The 23,004-nt window shown below is 49.7% G+C and overlaps 2 protein-coding genes and 1 long non-coding RNA gene across 5 annotated transcripts in view; 2 read left to right on the top strand and 1 right to left on the bottom strand.

The window, feature by feature from the left end:
- The window catches only part of NDUFB11 (NADH:ubiquinone oxidoreductase subunit B11), a 43,109-nt gene extending 38,573 nt beyond the window's left edge, over positions 1-4,536 (top strand). The window contains exon 3 of the mRNA XM_053300727.1: positions 4,357-4,536. Coding sequence (XP_053156702.1) covers positions 4,357-4,486 — 130 coding nt within the window. The 3' untranslated portion in view covers positions 4,487-4,536. The remainder of the gene's footprint in view (positions 1-4,356) is intronic.
- Positions 1,472-12,501, bottom strand: LOC128346928 (uncharacterized). The gene is made up of 2 exons (XR_008317298.1): positions 12,271-12,501; positions 1,472-3,927 (listed from the first exon to the last, which is right to left on the bottom strand). It is a non-coding gene; the product is annotated as an uncharacterized LOC128346928 (long non-coding RNA).
- LOC128346922 (caM kinase-like vesicle-associated protein) overlaps positions 12,356-23,004 on the top strand; it is a 50,115-nt gene continuing 39,466 nt past the window's right edge. The window contains exon 1 of one of the 3 annotated variants that reach the window (XM_053300716.1): positions 12,356-12,377. The gene's annotated coding sequence lies outside the window, so the exon portion shown is untranslated. Of the gene's footprint in view, positions 12,378-12,680; positions 12,892-23,004 lie in introns of those variants that run through there. The other 2 variants (XM_053300713.1, XM_053300711.1) reach the window with 2 other exon arrangements.

The following is a 23,004-nucleotide window of genomic DNA, read 5'->3' as shown; positions in this document are numbered from 1 at the left end:
GAAGGTCACTCTTCCCACCTTACAGATGGGGAAATGTAGGCCAAGAAAGTTGGCCTTCTCCAGGCTTCCTCACTGAGTCCATGGCCAAGCTTGGGATTTGGAAACTCGGATCCTTGTACCGCTCTTCACCCACTGGACCATACTGGATTGTGGGTCAGTGGGCCACATATTTCCCCACAACCTGTCCATCTCCTGACTTCGAGGTAACACTTTTTATTTATACTTGGTAAGCTTTTGAATGGACCACTCTAAATCTCTCTTTGGAGGCACCGGAGATTGTTACACCCAGTCTTCAAAGATGGACTACAGGGCTTTTCAAAACCAGCGGGACCGGGAGAAGAACTTGGTCTGTAGTTGTTTGGTTGTGTTTACTTTAGTCCCTTTTTAACAGTAGCTTTGTTTAGATCCCCTGTTTCCCTCCCTTCACCTTACTCTTTGAAATACCAGTTCCCTTCCCTATGGCTGCTTTCTTTAAGCCCCCCTTTTCCTGTAAAGGCATTTTCCTTGCTTGTCTCTCTGTCCCACTCCTGGTGCCTTCCACGAGGGAGAACGTCTCCCTCCACCCTGCGTGCACGCACACGTACACATACTCTCTTGCACGCACGCTCTCTTTCTTCCCTGGCCCCTTTCTCAATGGAATTGCTGCAGTCCCATTTGTCAACCAGAGAGCTTCAGATGAAAGCTTACTGCCAGCCCGTTAATATTCACTTAATGAGCTGATGAGGCAGATCCTCTGTGGTTGCGGGTGGGGAATGATAATTAAACTGGCTTCAGGCTGAAGTTTGGTGTTCCTGTCCTAGGCTGCAGGTCATGAGTGGCCACATGTGGGAGAGTGCAGGGGTAGGGGATTCTTTCTGACTCATTCCGGGGCCTTCAAGGTGGTTCTCTTGCATAAGGGATTATCCGTCAGGAGCAGCACAACCTCTTGAGCAGGAAATGACAGCCACTTCCTTGAAGGTAGCTGATGGCACAACATGTCAGAAATGCGAACGCTACTGCAGTCATGCCTGCTTCTAGCCCAGCAGAAATGTTTCCCAGTGTCCTCGGCTGGGATATTATCCTCGGCTGGGAGTTTCCCAGTGTCCTCAGCTTGGACCAGGGAGTCTGCTCTGTCTACTACAGCGTTGCTTGTGAGGCTACAGCAGTTGGTGCCCCCAGCGAGCAGCCCTCAGGGCTGTACCAGTGTTCCCTCTAAGGTGTCTGCATGCGTACATGCTCACAAGGTTTTTTTAATGTCCACTCAGTTAATTTTAGATCCCGCTCAGGTTGACTCAGGAAGGTCCCACTCTGAATGCATGTGGGCACACACTGCCTTGGTACTGCCTCCCAGAACAAAACTCGGATGAAACAAAATAGAGGGAACACTGGACTGTGCACACACTTTGTTCCATTCAGGTACTTGAAGTTCAAAATACACTCAATGCAAACCCCGATATTCAGTTTGGGGAGGAAACACCAAGTGACTGCGGGGTGGTGGTGGACGACATCCAAACCGTCTGTGTGTTTATTTGCTAAAAGCTTACAAACAAAATGATTATGTATGGAATTTCTAGGAATCAAGATTTTTTTTTGGCTGGAGTCTCCAGTCAGTGATGACAGCCCTTGAATAAATCCTTCCCTCTCCACCACACACTCCAGAATACCCTTGTTTTTCAATATATCTCCTCAGGATATGCAGTCATAAGAACATCCCTGCTGGATCAGGCCCAAGGCCCATCTAGTCCAGCATCCTGTTTTTCACAGTGGCCCACCAGATGCCGTTGGAAGCCACAGGCAGGAGTTGAGGGCGTGCCCTCTCTCCTTCCATTACTCCCTTGCAACTGGTACTCAGAGGCATCCTGCCTTTGAGGCTGGAGGTGGCCCACAGCCCTCCGACTGGTAGCCATTGATAGACCTCTCCTCCACGAAGTCATCCATACCCCTTTTAAAGCCATCCAGGCTGTTGGCTGTCACCACATCCTGTGGCAGAGAGTTCCACAAGTGGATCACACGTTGTGTGAAAAAGTACTTTTTCACTAGGTCTCCACCTGGAGCTCCACTTTCTCCACTTTGAGAGCCATCCATCTTAGTCTTTGCTACTTGATAGTCCAATCGTCACTGTTTAAGTTGAGCTAGCAGCAGAGGCACCCTGGGACTATCTGGTTTGCACCCTAACTGGCCCAACCAGAGCCAAGCCACTGCTGCTGCATTTCCACACAACGCTTAGAGCACTGGATTTTCAAACTAGCTAGGCCCCAGAGTCCTCCAGGATGAGTCATTTGCCCAGGACACTGTCAAATGGGGAAGTGTTTACAACCCTGCCCTTAAAAATCCTCAACACAGCAACCTGAAACCTCACAGATTGCTATGCCATTGAGAGTCCAGTTCTCAGAGTGTAGGGCAAGCGCCCCCCCGCCCTGGAGGAGAGGGTGCATGTCACCTAGATGAGGGCACAGAGCTCCAGGGAGGGAAAGGACCCTGCCGCAAGAAGAGCTGGCGATGCTTTCCTCCCCACAGCACAGACTTTGCATTGCAGTCCCCAAAACTCACTGTGGGAGCTGCGGGGGGGGGGGGCATTGCAGGAGATTCCTGCCACCGCAGCGTCTCCACCCCGAGCCTCGCTTCTGGCTTTAGGAATGGAGTCTGAGGTGCCCCGTCCCAGCCTTCCTCCAGTGGTAGTGTCCAGTCTTGTGTGCTTGCTTGCTGAAGGGAAGGCTGCCGATAGGTGTGTGGGGGTGTAAATGGAGGCTGGGGTGTGTGTGTTAAAGTTTGCTTACTCCTGTGCTCGAAGGCATTGGGAGAGGGTTGGGTGCCGTCGGAGCAGGAAGAGTTTGAAGAATCCCTTCTCTCTCCCTTTGCCGAAATTTCCCCGACTTCACGCTGTCCGTTTGAAGGGGAGATGGAAATAGCAGCGGGCAGCTGCAAACTAGGCCAGGCCCCATTACTGCTTTCTGAGCCACCAAAGCAGCTGGCTGGCTCTTTGGATTTTTATTTATATATATTAAGCGGTGGCTCAAATCAACTGCTTCGGCAAAGGCGCCCCCCCCCCCGCCCTTTACCAGGAGCGCTGATTAAGCCTCAGGCAGGGGGTCCCGGAGGGAGAGGCAGGAAGCAGGCCAGAGCCTTGTTTGCTCAGCTGGGCTGGTGGGTCTGGGCCGGTCCTGCTTTACGTGGTGTGGGAGGCGCTTGCCTGACCAGAATCATGACAATCGCAGCTTAATGGACACTGGACTCTGAGGCCTCCCGCCCCCCTCTGCCCCACTTAAGCTGTTCTGATGTTTGCCCCCCAACTGGAAGCGAGCCAGGCAAAAGGAGGTTGTGTCTTGTTCCCGCCGGCTAAGCGGCAGGTTGGGTGACTCCATAACGAAGCACTAATTAAGGCAAGCAGCTTTTCACTTCATCTCCGCACAGTGTAATTAATGTTGTAGCTTTGATTGGGTTCACACTCCAACTCCCTCTGCTGATGGTCCGTCAAGGAGGTTAGCAGGCGAACAGCTGGGAGTGCTCCTCCTCCTCCTCCTCAGCACTGCCTTCAGGGGCTGCTAGAGGGTGCTGTGCAATAGAGAACATGTTGGGAAGTGCATGGAGCGGGGGCCCAGGAGTGGGGCTTGTGGGGTTCAGTAGGGGTGCCCCATAGCACTCTGTCCAGCTGCTGATCCACACCCATTACTGGAAGATATGAATAGCCCTGCCCTGTGACTGATCTTCTCTGTCAACAGTACATGCTACGTTGTGAAATCCAATGTCTCGTGCAGAATTGTTTATTCCTGATAAACTTTGTTTTATGCAGGTTTCTAGTCCTCGTAGTTGTCAGAGTAGAACTGTGTGTCCTGCCTGGTCTCCTCTCTTTGTTGGTAGCTCTGTTTTCCCTTCCTCACTTCTTCCTCTGCCACTGCATCTTTCTTTCCTCAAAGCCAAAGTCCATAGCACCTCCACTTCCCATCTCCTCTGCCAAGAAAAAAAAAAATCTGGTTCGCTCAAGCATACAGATTCAGTAAGTGACTGCAAAACAAGTAGATTTGCATAAATTTGCATCAGTCGGAAGCACAGAATTTTGTTTTCCTCCATCTAGCATCTGAACTTTCTATTTGGTGCCCTGTTTCAAGCTATTTCCTTCCTCTACATGGCCCCATCATAGGATGGTTCTAGCCTGTCTCCTCACTCATTTCTGCAGCCTGGTACATGCCAGCCCTTGCTGCTGTTGGTTGGGTGCCCTGTGGCAGGAACTGGGCCCGTTCTGACGAAAACATCCACACGTCCTCCCCCCTCCGTATTTTTAGGGCAGTGTGTGGACAATGTTGGCAGTGTGTGGACAATATTCAGTAGCTCACTCTGTTCCTTTGTGTCTCCCTCCTCTCCCCCCCCCCGCCCCAACAGGATGCGTCAGTGGGCTTGTCGGGAAGCCGAACGCAGAGTGAAGGAGCTGGAGGCCCTGGGGCTGCCCCTCATTGACTCCAATTATTATGACCCCAGCAAGATTGTGCTGCCCCCAGAGGATGAGGAATGAGCACTCCGGTGTCTGTCTGTCCGCTGAGAATAAACCGAGATCATCCGTCATTGCTGCCAGCTTCTCTCTGTGGGGCTTGGGAGGGGCAAACCGTTGAGCTGCCTGGATGTTGTTTCCAGCGGCCTTGGGCAGGCCCCCCTTGCTACGCTGCCTTGGGGACATTGCCTTTCTCACACAGGGCGACGCTGGTCACAGTAGCTGCCAGTGGGGCCCTCGGCAGCGTCGTCACGACCTTCTTGCCTGCGCGTGATATCAGAAGCCAGCACAGCAGCTGGCACTGGGGCACTGCATCTAGCCGGGGGCAGGGGTAGCTTGTGGGCTGTCCGTCTGAACAGCAGCAGTCTAGATTCGGAAAAGGGGGGGGGGAAGCAGCAGGGTTGGGAAGGAGAGGGGAGGCTTCCGGGTGGTTTCCATTCCTGCCAGGCCCTCGCGTAGCCCTGCCATGGATGGAATAGGGCTTGGCAGTGCCAGGCACTCCTGGCTACAAGCAGGCCCTGAGCAGATGGCATGGCCTGGCACCTTGCGGCGAAGTGCTCTGTCTAGCGCTGTGTTGCTGCCCACCACCCCCACCACCCCAGTGCCCATCCTGTATGGTCTAAGCCAGCTCCTTCTATCAGATGGGTGGCCATCTAGCTCATGATGGTCGTTTTCGTGGGGGAAGTAAGTCTCCCAGCGTCCCAGCATGGAAGTCTGAATGCGCTCCACATGGGCAAGAGAGGTACAATGACAGGTATTGGAAACCATCAGTAGCGGCGGTTCTGTCTCTGAAATGGCTGCCTCTGACATCAGCGGTTCTGCCTCTTTTGCCAAATGAGGCGGAATGTGTACAAACAGTCATCAGTAGCAGTGCCGTGTTTGTTTCCAGTCGACGTTTGGGGCCTTTCAACTGCGTGACAGGCAGAAATCTACAAACCACTTTCTTTTCACCTTGCCTCCATGCTAGGGAAGCCACACCTGTTGAATGTTTGCCTGTTGTGCCGTGTCTCTTTTTGGTCACACAGGAGCCCCGCCAAGAGGTGGGGAAACCTTAGCAACTCCTAGTGACCGCAGGAGAATAAAAGATGTCTGCACACCCTTTAGAAATGCACATAGAAGCTCAGCCTGAGATCCTTTTCAGTGGAGAAGCTGGCGACAGACTCCTGCTGCTCCATATGTGCGACTGATGTGCTTTCTCCACAGGGTTGTGGCCTCTTTCCTGGCAAAGGTATTATGCTCAATGGTGGCCTTGAACAAAGAAGACGGTGGCCTTATTGTAGTAGGGCCGCCCTCTGACTTGGATGCCTTTTTAAAGGGGGTTAGACACATTCATGGACCGTAAGTCTGTCGATGGTGGCTTGCCATGAGAACAAAGCGGCATCTCCCAGTATTCAGAGGCAAGGCGGTGTCCTCTGAATCGCCCAGGCCAAACACTCCAGGAGAGCGGCTCTCAGTGTTCAGGCCCTGCTTGGGGAGGGAGCAGGATGCCACACTAAAGGGGCCTTTGGCCCGATCCAGCAAGGCCCTTTGTACATCCTCGAAATGTCGTGACTGTGGCAGAAACAAACAAAAGACAGCCTTGTTTATGTTCTAGAAAGCAGCAGGGCTGTGGCTCCAGTCCTGCATCGTCCTCCCATCCTCTGTACTCTTCGGGTGCACCTTTGGGCTCCGCTCTCCCCCTTCATCATCATGTAATACGCTGCCTTTTGCCCTCCACCACAACCATTCAGCCACTTTCTCCCCAACACACACACACACACACACACACACACACACACACACACACCCTTAGCTGGCTGCATAATCAACACGGAAAATGGATGGCCTTGAGGAGCTCTGGGCTCTGTGTGCTGTAGTTGCCATGTGGCAGGAAGCAAAGGGAGAGACGTTGCATTGGAGCAGAGCGGAGTCGAGTCTGCCTCAGGGCTCCGTTGCCCGCTGCTCCCACTGCGCTCTCAACACCTGCCACTTGGGAGGTCTGTGCGCACTGACCATTCACTGCTGCAGCTACCGGGGCTCTACACCCCAGCAGCTGCAGCAGTGGGCTTTGTGTGGGAGCAGCAACAGTCTGAGGGGTAGAGTTTCCTGCTACACACACACACACACACACACCCCGCCCCACCGAGATGCTTGAAAGAGGCCATGGGTTATTCCAAATGGCTTCTCATGTGGTGGGAGGGGGGAGAAGCACTACCTTCCCTGTGCCTTTACCAACCAGAAGAAGGGAGCCGCTACTTGTGGTTGCCCATGGGGGTGGGGTGTGGGGTGGGGTAAAGCGTGAGGGATTGCAGTGATCTAATCCCCACTAAGTGCTTCTGTATAGTTCAGAGAGCCAAAGTACTTTAAGACTGAAGTCGGAGGTGGCTGTGAAAGGCTGTTCTTTGAAGAGGCAATAGGAACGCAGGAAGCTGCCATATACTGAGTCAGGCCATTGGTTTATCTAGCTCAGTACTGTCTTCACAGACTGGCAGCGTCTTCCCCGAGGTTGCAGGCAGGAATCTCTCTCAGCCTTGTCCTGGAGATGCCAGGGAAAGAACTTGGAACCTTCTGCTCTTCCTCCATCCCCTGAGGGGGAATATCTTACAGTGCTCACGCTTCCAGTCTCCCATTCATAAGCAACCAGGGTGGACCCTGCTTAGCTAAGGGGACAAGTCATGCTTGCTACCAGAAGACCAGCTCTCCTCTCAATGGAGAGTGGATGGGAGTATCCGGGGGGCAGCTGTAGCTGCCATCCAGATCTCCCTCAACTCTGTCCCCAACCTAGTAAGGTAGATGTCCAGAATACCTGACCTATCCATCCTCCTGCTGCACATCCGGTACCCACTTTCCATGCCCCTGGCCAGCTGCAGTAGCAGTAGCAGAGGATGAAATGGTTTGTTGGGCACACAGAGGGTATCCAGAAATTCTCTGCCAGATGAGACAAGGAAGCGACTTATACCATATACTGTTTTGAAAAGCAGCCACTTACAGACTCTCTGTGATATAACTGGAGAGCAGTGGCATCATTCTTCAGACCTTTTTAGGTATGCAGTGCTAGTTAGGAGTAAGGGGAAAGCAAAGGATGTGAGATGCCTGTCTGTGACAAGCTTGGCCATCTTCAGCAGACCTCCTTGGGGTCCCAGCAGCTGCCCTTTGGCATGGGCTCTGGGTTCAGGTGCCCTGCGCCATCTCCTTCCTGTCCTGTACTCTGTCCTCCTCCGGCCCCACCCTGCCTGTCTTCACACTTCATCACTGGCATCTGAGCACCCATCCCGACAGCCTGCCTCAGCAACTCCTGCTCTTCCATTGCCGGGCCCACTCCAGCCCTTCTCACAACCTGCTCTCTCTCCTTTTCCCTGGCTCCTGGAGAGTTAACGTGTTTGTTCTCCCCCACTCTCATATATGTACACTCTCACTCCCGGCTTATTCTCTTCTTGCTGCTGCAATGAGCTTTGTTCAACCTCCTCTCGCTCCCAGTAAGACTGTGCGTGGCCAGAGCCTTCTCGGAGCTGCGCATCTCGGAGGGTTTATTGCAGCTATGAGAAGTCATTATCCTGTTGGAGGGAGGGAGGGAGAAAGAAACTGAGACTCAAAGAGCAGATGTGACTCACACTCATGTGTGCTCGCTCTCACTCTCACACTCCTCTCTCTCTCTCCCTCTCCATGCAGGCAGTGGGAGTGACAGCAGAGTACTCTGGGATAGCTAACTTCCAGCTCTCCCCCCTCCTGGCCTGAGCAGATCAGCTAAGAGCCGTTTAATTTCTTGCCCTGCCCTACCCGGACATTTCGTTGCTTCTCTCGCACCTATGGCTGGAGCCCAGGAGTCCTGGCTCCTAGCCTCCTCTGCTTCCATCAGTGTTCCACACAGTGTCTCTCTGGGAACAGCAGCTCCTAAATCAGGCACAGCTGTTCCCATTCAGCAAACTGCGAATCTCCATTCACAGCCAAGACCGAGCTGTGTGACTGCAGCCTGCAAGCGTGCTGGAGCATCCTCGATGGCGGTTCTCCTGCCAATCCCACCCCAGAGGTGGCTGCCTCCTTTCAGATGTGCGAAAGGGAAGCAGGCAGCTCGGATGGAAGCTCTGAGCTGACTCCAGAGATGTGGGCCAGAGAAGGGAGGCGGGAGGCAAGTGGGGCCGGAGTTGGTAGAGGCTTTTGTATCCCTGGTTGCAAGTGACTTGGTGGACATTCGGGGAGGGTCTGGGGAAGGGATTAGGTAGCTCTGAGCTGTTGCCTGCGGAGTCGGACAGGGAGGGGTTGGGGAGTGTGGCAGTCAAAGCCCCTCAGCAGATTAAAACAATATTAATATTTGGAAGGCAACCTGGTTCCCTTTGGATTCTGCTGCTGTAGCAGCTGATGGTTCAGAAATGATCCAGTAGACCGGAGCTTATTGGGTGTGGGAGAGTGATGCAGGAAGAGGGGCCACGCTGACATTTTGGAGCACTGGCAGAAAGGATGGGCAGAGGGTGACTCCCGAGAGAAGGGCTTGCACTGGGGCAGGATTAGGGGGCTGGGATGGCAGGAGGCAATTGGGCAGACAAGGCTGAGGTGGGTTGTGCTGGGGAGGTGGCACAGCAATGCCAGAGGGGGCGAAAGGTGTGACCCCGTTCCTGGCATCTTCTCTGCAGTGGACAGTTGGAGACTTTCAAAGCAGTTCCTCCGTGGCCCCAGCTCCTGATGGGGTTGCCTGACCTGGCTTGCTCTTGTGCCTTTTAACAACCCACTTGGAAGTGCAGAAATCAGCTGGTGAAGCTTTTCACAGCAATGAGATAAACATTCTTGCCATTTTCTGTCTAACAACATCAAGCTGCTGTTAAAGGCACAGTTCAGAGTGGCTGGTTGAGAAGAGGGCAACCCTGGCTCCTCTGTGTGTCTCATTCGGCCCCACCAATTCATGTGGTTGTGTTATCTGGGGGGAAATCCCTCTTCAGCCATGCGGGCTGGCGTCACAGCAGGAGTAGTGGTTAGCATGTTGGATTCAGACCGAGACCAGAGTTCAAATCCTCGCTCAGCCCTGAAGCTCTGTCTCTGTGGCCCCATCACACTATATGTCCTCGCTTAGCCTATCTCACAGGCTTGTTGTGAGGGTTAAAGCAAGGAGAGAGTCGCGCATACCACCCAGAACTCCTTGAAGGCAGGGCAGGATAAAAACAATACAAGTGTGAGGCCTTAGGTAGCCCCCCCCTCAAGTTGTTACCTTTCTTTTTCAGACAGACTTCCCTGTGCCTCTAATAGTTGCCCTGCAGGTGGAAGTTAGCCAGGTGAAGGTATTCCCAAAGCTGCATTTCTGGGAAATGCTGCTCCTTTTGGATTTCTTGCCAGTTGAGAAGCTGTTAAAGGTACAGGAACCCTGTCATTAAAAAAAATAGTGCCACTGCATAGAATTGCATCCCAGGTACGCCCTCCTATGGCTGTTTACTCAGCAGAAAATCTGACTGTGGGGCTTAGGGCTAGTTCATGGATTAAGTAGAATTAAGTTGTTGGTTCAATATCTCCTGGACTGTGCTCTTTGAGGCAGAAGATGAGGGAACCACAGGTTTGAATATTCCATGTAAAATGCCTTCAACTTGCATATTGGTCATAGGAATATAGGAAGCTGCCTTATGCTGAGCCAGACTCTTGGTCCATCTAGCTCAGTATTGTCTGCACTGACAGGCAGCAGCTCTCCCAGGATTCAGGCAGGAATCTTTCCAAGTCCTCTCTGGAGAAGCCAGATCCTTGGGGTCTTCTGCATCCCAAGCAGATGCTCTACCAATGAGCTCTGGCCCTGCTCAGAAGAGCTCGGTCTAGTCTTCCTGGCATGGCATTTTTCTATGTGCACGGAGTTTTGTTTGTTTGTAGGGGAGGACTCAGATGTGACCTCTTCCCCACCTCTGCCTGTAAGTGGAACAGTCCAGTAAAGTGGCACCACCTGGTTGTGGAACCCTTAACTTCCAAGCAGCCTTGCCAGCTGGTCAGTAAAACTGACCTGATCTGCTCCTGTTCCTTTAGTGGGCCCTTGATCTGTAGAAATCAGCAAGGAGAACCCAACACGAATCATCCTTTAATGGCTACCGAGAGAATGGCGGTGTTACAGGCACAGGAGCTGGCAACAGAAGCTGGCAATCCTACTCCCAAGTAAGTATCCTTTGAAGTGGATGAAAAGCTTGGACATTTCATTGCTTACCTTGTCTCATCCCATTGTTAAGAGAGGAAAATAGTGAGACTACCTCATACTGGGCTACAAAGAGAAAGTGAGTCAATCCTCTTGTGGCCTATTAATAGCCAGACCAGTATTCCCGATTTTTTCCCCCCTTTAATCCCAATGCCCAGCCCTTCCTCTCCAGCACTTCCTGTCCTTCCAACTGCGCCTGTCCATCCCCATTTCTATGCCTCTTCCCCACTCTTCCAGGAATGAGCACCACCAAACAAAGCTTCCTGTGTGACCTGCGACCTTATGCTTGGAATAGATGCGAGGAGCCCCTGCCGCCGCCCCCCTCCTCGCAAGAGGGAAACAGTGGTGTATCTCACACCCGCAGAGGCACATGCTGTCCAAACAGATCTGCCAATGACACATTCACACAGAAGTGGTCCTTTGCAGGGAGTTGCTGAGATGCTTGATGTGCAGCGACGCACAGGGGTTCAGCGCAAAGGTCTTCACACCCCTTAGGGAAGACACCACACGCACACCCCAATTCTTTTTCTGGGGGGAAACCTGGCAGTAATACACAAGTGCACTCAGAGGCACTCAACCTGAATGATTTATAAACACAGACATCCACATAAAAAGCCTTATACAATAGCAGAATGGCCTGCAAACAGGCCACTGTATATGTGTGTAACCAAAGGAAATAAACCCAGCTCTACACATGCAGCATCATGGCCCATGCAAACCTCACACAGTTTTTTATGGAAAGAATAAGATGCTCAGAAGTGCATTTGATCCTGCAGGCATGCAAACAGGTAAGGATACACAATGGCTTGTGGACAGCTATGTGAGGCTGGTCCTGTGGAAGGCAGAAACACACCTGCTCCATCTGTCCCCACATCCCTCTCCCATCACTTCCCCTGGTCCAGCTATTCCTGCATCCTGATTTCCATCAGGATATATTTCCAATGACTGGTCCATCCATTCCTGTATTTTATTCTCCCAGCTGCAATCCTTGATTCATCCATTTCTACATCCTGCCATTTATCCCTGGCTGTAACCCATTGCTCATCTTTGCTCCCATGGGGAGGATGAGATTGAAGAAAGGAAGTGGCCACCCGTTCCTTCCTTCCCAGCATTAGGAGAGCCTTCTGGTTTTCCCCTCTGCATATTGGCCTATGTAGCCTGCACAGCACTGAGTGTTGCACAGAGAGCAAAACCAAGCAAGATTCATCCACATCAAGCAGCCTACTAGAGAGGAAGGGGACAGAAACAGCACAACCCCACAATCACCACTGGAGAAAAACAGCTTTCTATGCCCAAGTCTAGATCTCAGACTCTGATCCAAGAAAAAGGGAAAACCCATCTGCTGGATCTCTGGGAAATTAACATCGTACAGGGGCATGAATCCATGTGCCCCAAAACTTGCTGTAGTTTTGGCAGAGCCTGATGCTCCACTGGAAGGTGGGATGCTTTCCAGATCCCCCCCCCCCTTGGGACACAACCTTTCCTTAAGCAACACAACACAACACAACACATCCTTAGCAGAGCACCACAAAAGCACAGGGCTGCCCCGCCCCCGCCCCCCGCCCGACCACCAGCATCGATTCGTCCCAATTGGAGACTTTCTCCAGCTGCAGTAACAGAGGGACACGCGGGAGCCTTCCTGCTGGCCGTCCCATGCAGCCTTGAAAAGACTTACCAGCACATCACTCCATACCAACAAGCTGTTGTACACACGCCACAGAGAGGCACAGACACAGAGCTTGTCGGGGGCCTGGGAGACGCACAGGAGGAGACCACAGGCAGGTCAGCCGCGCCAAACCTGCCCGGGGCTCGCTTTCAGCACGCTATTCCCACATGTGCTGGGTTGTGCATGCGCGCGCGCGCGCGCACACACACACACACACGCACCCACCCACCCCCCACACAGAGACAGGGAGTGTGTGGGGTCGGGGAGCCGACGCGCTGCTCTTCCCAAAGACACGGGCGGGCAGGCAGGCAGGCACTACTCTCTGCCCCTGGCCGGCTCTCCCCAGATCACATGGCCCCAGTGTCGTGGGCTCTCCTCCGTGTGTCTCTGGGTCTTCTCTCCTCCCTCCGCGCGCCCCCAGCAGCCGCTCCCGCCCCTGCCTTCCGCTCCTTGGGCTCACCGCCAGCGCAGGCAGCGCTCAGACTCTCTGCCAGGGAGCGCAGAGGCAGGCAGGTCCGTGTCATGGCTGAGCCGTCCCGAGCTGCCGACCGCGTGGCCCGTGGCAAGCTGTAAGGTGGGCACTCCGCCAGCCAGCCCCAGGTGGGGGAGGGACCTCCAGCTCCCCCTCAGGTAGGATGCGGGAGGGCGGTGGCAGCTAGGGGTTGGACCCGGAGGGGCTGAGGAGGGGTCTCTTGCGGGGAGGGAGGAGGGATGGGGAATGGGATGCAGGGATGGATGGCCCAAAGGTGCGGGGCAAGGATGGGATGAGCCAACGCGCGTGCCTGGAGGAAGGATAGGATGATACCGGAGTGGATGGGTCGGGGACTGGGATGCAGGGACGGATGGGGAGCCCAGGGTGCTCGTCTGGAAATGGGAGGGACATCTATTGCTGGACGGACCACAGCGCAAAGGATTCTGTTCTTGACTCTGGGTCGGTGCCTGGAAAGTTTTAGGAGTATCTTTGGGAGAAGGGGTCAGAAGTGTGACCATGTGTGGCAGGCAGTGCTGCTCCATCTGGATTTCGGGGGGTGAGGGTGGTCTGGGGAAGGAGGCAGAACAGGTGTGCTTAGGTTGTGTAAGAGAGAGGAATCAGAGATCTTGGCAGCACTGTATAATAGAGCACAAATTCGTTTGGCACGTGCACACAGTCAGGAAAAGGTCTTTAATACTCCGCTCAGTGTATCAGATGCACTTCAATACCCAAGAGCTTTGAACAAGCTCATACGCATGTATTTAAGTGTGTGTGTGCGTGTGTGTGTGTTTCTCTCTCGCGCTTTCTCTCTCCCACATACAAAAGCAGAGATTGCCTACAATACAATCAGTACATGATATAAGAGTGTGCAAAAGTGTGTGTGTGTGTTTGCGTTTGTGTTTGTGTAAGATATGCATCCACAAAATCCTGAATCTTTTTTGTGCCTGTGGCATGTAAATATCCATGGATGTCTACAAGTGCGTTCATGTACGCTAATTTGTGCATCTATCCTGTTTGTGTGCTTTGTCATTTATGCTTATGTGTCCACCTGAGTATTTCTGGGCAGGTATATATGAGCAGATGGGCATGTATGGGTGTATCCATGTGTTGCTATGTGTGTTCATGCCTGCCCGATTTACATGCACAGATAAATGTGAGCATACTGGTTTAGGTGACACTACATTGTAATGCAGGATCCTTTCCAGTGACTTTACACAAATGCTCCATGTGCTCAACTGTGTGTGTATGTCTGTGTGCATGTGTGTGCATACATGTACATGTATGCACAGGCTTGCACATGGAATATGCATTCACATCATGTACATATTGTGCATCCACATACATAATGACTCTCACAGGACTCTTTCTGTACATTACATTACATTTGTTTTCATGTCAAATGATTGTATCCAGAATAACTGTCTCCAGGGACTGTTGTTTACTGCAGAGCCACGGTCACAATACTGAATTGTGGAATCTGGCTTCCAGCATGGTATCCAGGAAATTTTATAGACTTCTGAGAACTAATAGCCTTTGTGGTTGTGAAGCTTTTAGAAGACCTGGGAGATGTTCCCAGTGGCTGGGTTGAAAGGCTTTCTCCCCCACTCACCCCCGACAGCTGCCACACTACATTTTCCATTAAGAACCCCCCAAACCCGCTCCTTGGTCCTACCTCCTGCCCACTGTCATCCAAATAAGTCTTGTTTTCCCCTTCTTCCTCAGTAATACTCTATTTTGTAAATAGGACAGAGTACCTAACTGACCTTGTCTCCCAACCAGCAATTGTCATTTCTGTGATACTCCATGGGATTTGGGTTGGATAAATAACTTCTGGTTGATTCATGGGATCAAATAATATTTGCTTTGTTTTTGTGTCTACTGCACAGCATATTCCAGTCCAAGAACTAAATTTGGGGTTGGGCATGCAAGTATCTGAAGTTCCCCACCCCTTAGTTCTGTTATCACACCATCTTTATTGTAGATTTCCATGTCACAACTAAGCATGCATTAACAGAATAAGAACGTTTGTTCTTTAACCATCATGATAAAGTATACAAAAAGACAATCAAAGCATCTTATGAAAATTCAATGTTAAGCGATCCTGAGTATGTGTCCCAAATGATTCTTACACAATCCCTCTGTGTGTGTGTGCGTGTGCGCACACACACACACACACGCCTTTGCTTGTGTGTGTGCTGCAAGAGTGCATGTTGTAAGCTCATGGATTAAATGAATTCAGCTCAGAAAGAGGATGAGATCACAGAGAGGTTTTCTCCCCTTTCCTATTATACTGGAACTGAGGGTCACCCAACAAAACTGATTGGCATTTGATTCAGGACAGACAAAAGAAAAGCTGACCTGACAAGAGTGCATTCATTAATTTATAGGAGTCACTTCCATGAGATGTGTCTATCGACAGCTGGTAGACAGGATAGCTAAATAGAACCTCCATGGTCAGAGACAGCACCCCTTTGAATATCAGGACCTGGGAACACCCCGAGAGAGGACTGTTGCCTTCACTCATACCTTGCTTGTGGGCTTCCTAGAAACATCTGGCTGTCCACTGTTGGGAACAGGATGCTGGGCTAGATGGACCCCTGATCTGCTCCAGTAGGGCTCTTAGGTTCTCATGGAGGATCTCCTATACAGCCTTGTATTTGAGATCCAGCACACAGCCTTTAGGAAATGCTAGCATTAATCTCCCCCAGGGAAAGTCACTCCTTAGACCCCCTGTGGACTCAGAGCCTGCAAGTTATGCTATCCAAGGGAACTTCCTTTGGGATCCTTGTTTCACATGGCACCCAGTGCCGATGTAGCAAATGGAACAATTACTTGCAGATCACTTACCTCAAATCTAGGATGGTGGAATAAGGATAGACTTCTCCTGGAACTCAGGAGATCAGGAACCAGTCTCCCAGCCTAGCCACCTTGAAGATCCTAGGCAAGCCACTCCATCCTTTTATACCGGAAAAGGGCTAGTATATTCTCTCTCTCTCTCTCTCTCTCTCTCTCTCTCTCTCTCTCTCTCTCTCTCATTGGGTGCAATGAAATTACACTTGATGGTGTTTCACAGCCTATGAGTTCATTCACACTCGGTTCAAGTTATTTTGTCACTCTAGGTGAAAATTAATTTTGCTTCCCTCTGCACCTTGTTGTGTGCAGGGAGAGGGACATTGTTTTCTCCTCAATGTAGGGTGTGTGTGTGGGTGTGGGTGTGTTTGCATGTGCAACATATTCTGGGATGATGAAGGAACTGTGTTCTCCCCACCAAGATAATTCCAAGTATAGCCAGTACTTTTTCCTGCTCCATGCGACTGAATGGATGTTTTCATTCTATTCACTTGTACAGAGTGAGGGACAAGGGGCTGCAATCAGGAAAAACAGCGGTGGGAGGGGACTCAATTTCCCTCACATTTCAGACCCTGTTGTACCAAAGGTATGGAACAAGGGGAGAATTCTCTTCCCCCTTGAGGGTGAAGCCTAAAACCACTAGAATCCCATTGCCCCGAGCAACCACTTGCATCTCCTGTTGGGTTGGGCTGACCTGCCTGACCCTGGATTTGCTTCTGAGCAGCAACAAGACTGGGATGGGGCATTGCTCAGTGGTGAAGCACCATCTTTGCATGCAGAAGGCCCTAGGTTCAGTGCCAGGTAAGGCTGGGAAGCACCCCGGTCTGAAGTGCTGAGCGCCACTGCCATGGAAGATCATATTGACCTCGAGGGAGCAATAGTCTGAATCAATACATAAGAACATAAATCAGAAGAAAAGTCTTGCTGGGTCAGAGTAAGGCCCATCCAGAAGGCAGCTTCCTGTGTTGGTACATACACTGTAGTTACCTGAATCCGATACTAGTTTCCCCCAAGTTAGTTGATGATAGAAATCAGGGGGAACGGATCATCTTACATGCAGCATCCTGTTCCTTTCGGGTAAATACAGATATGCTTAACCTCTATTTTCTTTAAAGGGAGTGGTCTTAAATTCAGTGTTCTGTGTGGCTAAATATGGTATTAAGAAACACAGGAAGCTGCCTTATACCAAGTCAGACCATTGGTCGGTCTATCTCAGTATTGTCTACACCAGGGATTTTCAATGTTGTGTCCCCAGATGTTGTTGGACTTCAACTCCCATAATCCCCAACCAAAGGCCACTGGGGCTGGAGTTTATGGGAGCTGAAGTCCGATAACACCTGGGGACCCAACACTGAGAATTCCTGGTCTACACAGGCTGGCAGCAGCTTCTCCAAGGTTTCAGACAGGACTCTTCCTTGGCCCTACCTGGAGATGCCAGGGAGTGAACTTGGGACCTTCTCACTTAGACAGCGAAGGGCTGAACACCATTTGCTCTAGTGCAGCTGCATTCATACTTCAGCTAAGATTGAGTGGTGCAGCAGAGTAAGCCAAAGGTTGAACAAGCCCTTACCTGTGACTAGCAAAAGGCTCAGAATGAATTATCTTCCATATGAAGAAAGGAGAAAGACGTGAAGATTTGTTAGGTTAAGGAAAAAAGAGAATTGGAGGTGTGGTTACAGCAGTTTATACAGAGCAGGTCTTGTGGTAGCAAGCATGAATGTCTCCTTTGCTAAGAAGGATCTGCCCTGGTGTGCATTTGGGAGACTACATATGAGCACTGTAAGATATCCCCCTTAGGGATGGGGCTGCTCTTGGAAGAACATCTGCCTGCATGCATGAAGAAGGTTCCAAGTTCTCTCCCTAGCATCTCCTGTTAGGGCAGAGAGAGACTCCTGCCTGCAGTCTTGGAGATGCCACTGCCAGTCTGAGTAGACAGTACTGCCCTAAATGGACCAATGGGTACAAAGCAGCTTCCTATGTTCCTAATTAGGAAGAGTGTAGACTGAAAACATTCAAGAAACAATAGGGTCCGGTGCATTAGGGTCTTATTGTTCATCACTTGATGCCTGCAGCACAAAGTGATGACTTGCGTGTGAGAATGAGCCATCAAAGATCTAGCACCACAGATGAGAACTTTCTTATCACTTCGCTCAAAGACAATGTTATTTATTTATTTATTTATTTATTTGATTTGATTTGATTTCTATACCTCCCTTCCAAAAATGGCTCAGGGCGGTTTACACAGAGAAATAATAAATAAATAAGATGGATCCCTTTCCCCAAAGGGCTCACAATCTAAAAAGAAACATAAGATAGACACCAGCAACAGTCACTGGAGGTACTGTGCTGGGGGTGGATAGGGCCAGTTACTCTCCCCCTGTTAAATAAAGAGAATCACCACGTTAAAAAGGTGCCTCTTTGCCAAGTTAGCAGGGGAATTTTAGTGGAGTTGGTTCAAAGAACTGGAACAGGTGCAAAACACCATCCACTTTTAGAACTGGAAAAGGTGCAGAAGAGGGCAACCGTGATGAACAGTGAGTTAAAGCACCTTCCTCATGAGGTAAGGCCATAACATTTGGGGCTTTTTCATCTGGAAAAAAGGTAACTAAGGGGTGATATGATGGAGGTTTGTAGATTTATGCATGGTGTAGAGAGATATAAGTTTTTCTCCTTCTCTCACAACACTAGAACCTGGAATCATCCCATGAAACTGATTGGAGGAAAATTTTGGACAGACAAAAAGAAATACTTTTTCACACAGTGCATAATTATCTATGAAATTCTCTGCCATGGGATGTGATGATGGCCATTAGCTTGGGTGGGTTTAAAAGGAACTTAGATTCATGGAGAATAAGTCTATCAGTGACTATTCATCTTGATGGTTATAGGCTACTACCTCAAGGTCCAGAGGTTGAATGCCTCTGAATACCAGTTGCAATGGAGCAACACAGGAGAGGGGTCATGCCTTCATCTTCTGCTTGTGGACTTCTCAGAGGCAGCTGGTGGGCCACTGTGGAAAACAGGATGCTGAATTAAATAGGCTTTTGGCCTGATCCAGCAAGGCTCTTCTGATGTTCTTAAGTATGTTCTACTCTATATGCTAGTCATGAAGTTTACAGTAATCTTTGTGTAGTACAATCCAAACGTTCCACATCCATGTGATAATGAGCTTCAGAATAAGAGATCATCAAATGAAATGCATTAACAGTAAGTTTGGGACAAAACCAAGTGAAAGTATTCAACAAGCGATGCATAATTTACTTTGCTGAAAGTAGAGTTGCCAACTCTGATGGAAGCTATTCCTAGAAATTTCCTGGAGATTTCCCCCCACCCACCTCATATTTGTCACGACAGCAAGCCATTAAAGCCTCCAGGATTTGTTTCAATTGGACATGGTTGCCAACTACTATAGGTCTGGTAGTCATTCAGTGAGAGTCAGAAACGTTTTGAGTAAATTTCTGATTCTATATCCAGAATGACCCCACGGGAGAAGGTCTTTTATATGATGATGGAGTTATAGATCCTCTCAACCGTGGGAAGAGGGGATTTGCTGGTTACTTGACTTGTAGCCCAAATTACACAGATTTGGGACATTTCAATTGTCTCCATTCCTCCCCACCCACTCCCTTAAAGTAAATTCTTCTTACCGCTGTTTTCTAACTCTTGGTTAAGAGGATCACATAGCAGGACCCTTGGGCTTTCTTCTCCTCTGTGGGAGGTTGTTTGTGGGGTTAGAGCAGAGTAGATGGAAGCCAGAATTAGGTAATTCAGTGCCAAAGGGAATGAGGTATAGACAGAGCCTGAGCGTAGGGAGGGATTCTTGAACAAGAGCATCTAGTTAGGAGCCAAGCCATGGCCTACACTCAAGTGCCTGATGGATACTCTGGGGCAGGGTTTCTTAACCTTGGGCCCCCAGATGTTGTTGGACTGCAACTCCCAGAATCCCCAGTCACAAAGGCCATGTCTGGGGATTCTGGGAGTTGTAGTCCAACAACATCTGGGGGCCCAAGGTTAAGAAACCCTGCTCTGGGGAATTCAGGGGATGGAGGGGTCTAGGGATTAGCAGTGGAAATATAGTGTGGAGAAAAGACTGTGAATCTGGCCCCATCCTTGTGTGGAATGCCTTTCCCCCACTTTTCAGGCCCTACTGACAAGAAGGGGGTGGGAAGAAACAGGTAGATCTGGTGATAACCTGGGCATCATGAGTAGGGAGCTGACTGAGAACAAATATTGTGGAGGGAAGGGGGCAGGAGCTTGTCTTTACAAACATTAAGCTGCCTGTTTTAAGCTTAGGTTAAAAGTAATGTTTGTGCTGGGCTGCACACACAAGCGGAGAGAGAGACAGAATATTGCAGGGCTCTACTTACCTGGATGCACCAAAACTCACCGTCTCTCCACACTCACCAAAACTCACTAGTCCCTATTCCAGGTATAAACGGCTGCCTATAACTCTACAGACTTCACACCCAGGCCCGTAGCCAGCTGGTGGCATGATGTGTACCTGCCACACCAAAAAAATTCTCTTTCCTCCTCAGCCTCACTGACTGTTTTCACTGAACATTTTATAACCTGCCTCCTGCAATTCGCCCCCCCCTTTTTTTAGGCTGGCTATAGGCCTGCCCAGGCCTCATTCAGGTACCAAAAAGGAGCTGGCAACCCTAGAGGGGAAAGAAAGGAGGAGGAGAAGGAGAAGGAGGAGGAGGATTTCAAGCCTAGACCTAGACCTTTGAATTATGTTACACATTCAGGTGTTGTGGCAAGAATGGGTATTTTAATGGAATGTAGTAGTAATAGTAGCAGTTGTAAGTAGTGACATAGTACTTTAGAATGTTAAGAGTGTTTTGTGTACATTATCACAGTAAATTGTACAGCAATCTTGTAAGGTAGACCTTCATCCATCCATCCATCCATCCATCCATCCATCCATTCATTTGCCTAATTAATTAATTAATTGATTGATTGATTGATTGATTCGATTTCTATACCGCCCTTCCAGAAATGGCTCAGAGCGGTTTATACAGAGAATAACAAATAAATAAGATGGATCCCTGTCCCCAAAGGGCTCACAATCTGAAAAGAAACACAAGATAGACACCAGCAGCAGTCACTGGAGGTACTGTGCTGGGGGTGGATAGGGCCAGTTACTCTCCCCCTGCTAAATAAAGATCCTTTATTTATCCCCATATTGCAGATGTGACTGAAGCTAAGCCTAGAGGCAGGCAATGATTTTTGCAGAGATCAGTTGGAAAGAGGGATCACTGCACGTGTGTGTGTGCATGCGTTCCTCTTTTGCCTCTGGTCAACAGGTTTCACAGATTTTTCTATTGTTTACAAAAGCCTGTAAAACCTGTTTACTAGATGTGACCATGAGACAAAAGGATTGTGTATGCACTACAGGAAATTAAACCCTTTCTCAAACCACTTTCAACTCTCAAAAATGATTGCCTGTCTCCAGTCTATGAGATGGTGGTTTGCCAACAGCGAACCAGTGAATCTGGAGCAAAAACAAGATTTGAAACTAAAGGTTGGCTAGCTGCAAATATTGGTGAGAAGGCTGGGAAGGAAGCCAAAAATGTGCTTGCAACAGGGGGAATTGCACAAGAAACAGGGAGTGTTAATTAGTGAAGGTGAGAGGGGAAAAGGTGAACAGAATCATGGAATTACATTGAGGTGCCCATATAGTGTCATTTCCCTTTTTCAATAGGATGGATATCACTTCCCTGCTTAAAATACAATCTGATTTGAAATTTCCCTAGGAACATAGGAAACTGCCATATACTCTATCTAGCTCAGTATTGTCTTCACAGAATGGCAGCGGCTTCTCCAAAGTTGCAGGCAAGAATCTCTCTCAGCCCTATCTTGGAGAAGCCAGGGAGGGAACTTGGAACCTTCTCCTCTTCCCAGAGCGGCTTCATCCCCTGAGGGGAATATCTTGCAGTGCTCACACATCAAGTCTCCCATTCAGATGCAACCAGGGCAGACCCTGCTTAGCTATGGGGACAAGTCATGCTTGCTACCACAAGACCAGCTCTCCTCTCCTAAGGTATTGCTAGATGACCCTTCTCTTCTGGTCCCTCTGTTGCCTAGGGAAGGAAATCATATTATCCCAAGAGATGTTCATATTTCACTGAACGTATAGTTAAAAATGACCCCACTTTTTAGGATGCAACTTTCTATAAACCTGCTATCCAAGAATGGAATCTGCCTGGAGCAAATTTCAGCCCACAGGGTTCAAGCCAGGCAATATGATTAGTATTAAAAGAGAAAGGTTTGTAATGGTGTCTAGGTGGAGCATATTCTTCAAGTACCATTATATAGCACCATGTGGGGGGGGGGGCGCGGCGGCACAGTATGGTTTAATGTGCTGTATAAAAGAGAAGCACGGAGGAGAAAGTAGTGAGGGAAATGTTAGGCATAAGGTTGAGATATCAATGAGAAGTACCTATTTTCTTACTCTTACTCCTTGTCAGTGTCTATAATTGTCTATAAAACACTAGAGCACATCTACTTTGGAAAGTTGTCATATTTCGAGACCAAATCTACATTTTCTTACCATGTAGTGATAATTGGGCAGTTGGATATTGTGGTGCAGTACTTAATGTGTTGAACCAGGGCTGGAGGAGATCTGGATTTAAATCCCTTCTCAGCCCTGAAACTCACTAGATCAGATGTTATTGGACTTCAACTCCCATAATCCCCAGTGGCCTTTGGATGGGAGTTGAAGTCCAAGAACATCTGAGGACCCAATGTTGAGAATCCATGCATTAGATGACCTTGGGCCAGTTGCAAGGTTGAGCCCAGGAGTTTCCAACTTTGGGTCCCCAGATGTTGCTAGACTACAACTCCCATCACCCTGTTACAAAGGTCATTGCGGCTAGGGATGATGGGAGTTGCAGTCCAACAACATCTGGAGACCTAAAGTTGGGAAACAAGGTTAGACAGGATGAAAGTCCAACCTAGCTTGCCAGGTTGTTGTGAGGATATTCTGCAATGTGGGGGTGGGGGAGGAAAATAATCATTTTTGCTACTCTAAGTTTCTTGGAGGAAGGGCAGCATATAAATGTAATAAAATCAGTAAATATTTATGGTATCCAAATGTTAACACATTTCCAAGTAGGAACAAAACAAAACAAAAGTACATATGGAAATCAAGGGCCAGGATCCCAAAGACCACGAAACGAAGTTCATGGAAGCCTGAGGAGGATTTAGAGTTGGTTTCCTTGAACAGCAGCTACCATCACCAACAGCACCCCATGCAGCATGGCCCAGCAAACCACTTCCAAAACAGAGGGCCATAGGGACATAAGGAGCTGCCTTATACCAGGTCAGACCGTTGGTCCATCTAGCTCAGCCCTGTCTACACTGGCTGGCAGCAGCTCTCCAAATTTCCAGGCAGGTGTCTTTCCCAGCCCTACGGGGAG

Source organism: Hemicordylus capensis, chromosome 2 (assembly GCF_027244095.1).
Source record: "Hemicordylus capensis ecotype Gifberg chromosome 2, rHemCap1.1.pri, whole genome shotgun sequence".
Taxonomy (NCBI): domain Eukaryota; kingdom Metazoa; phylum Chordata; class Lepidosauria; order Squamata; family Cordylidae; genus Hemicordylus; species Hemicordylus capensis.
Note: the sequence above shows the minus strand (reverse complement) of the source record. Positions and strands in the feature narration are given on the sequence as shown.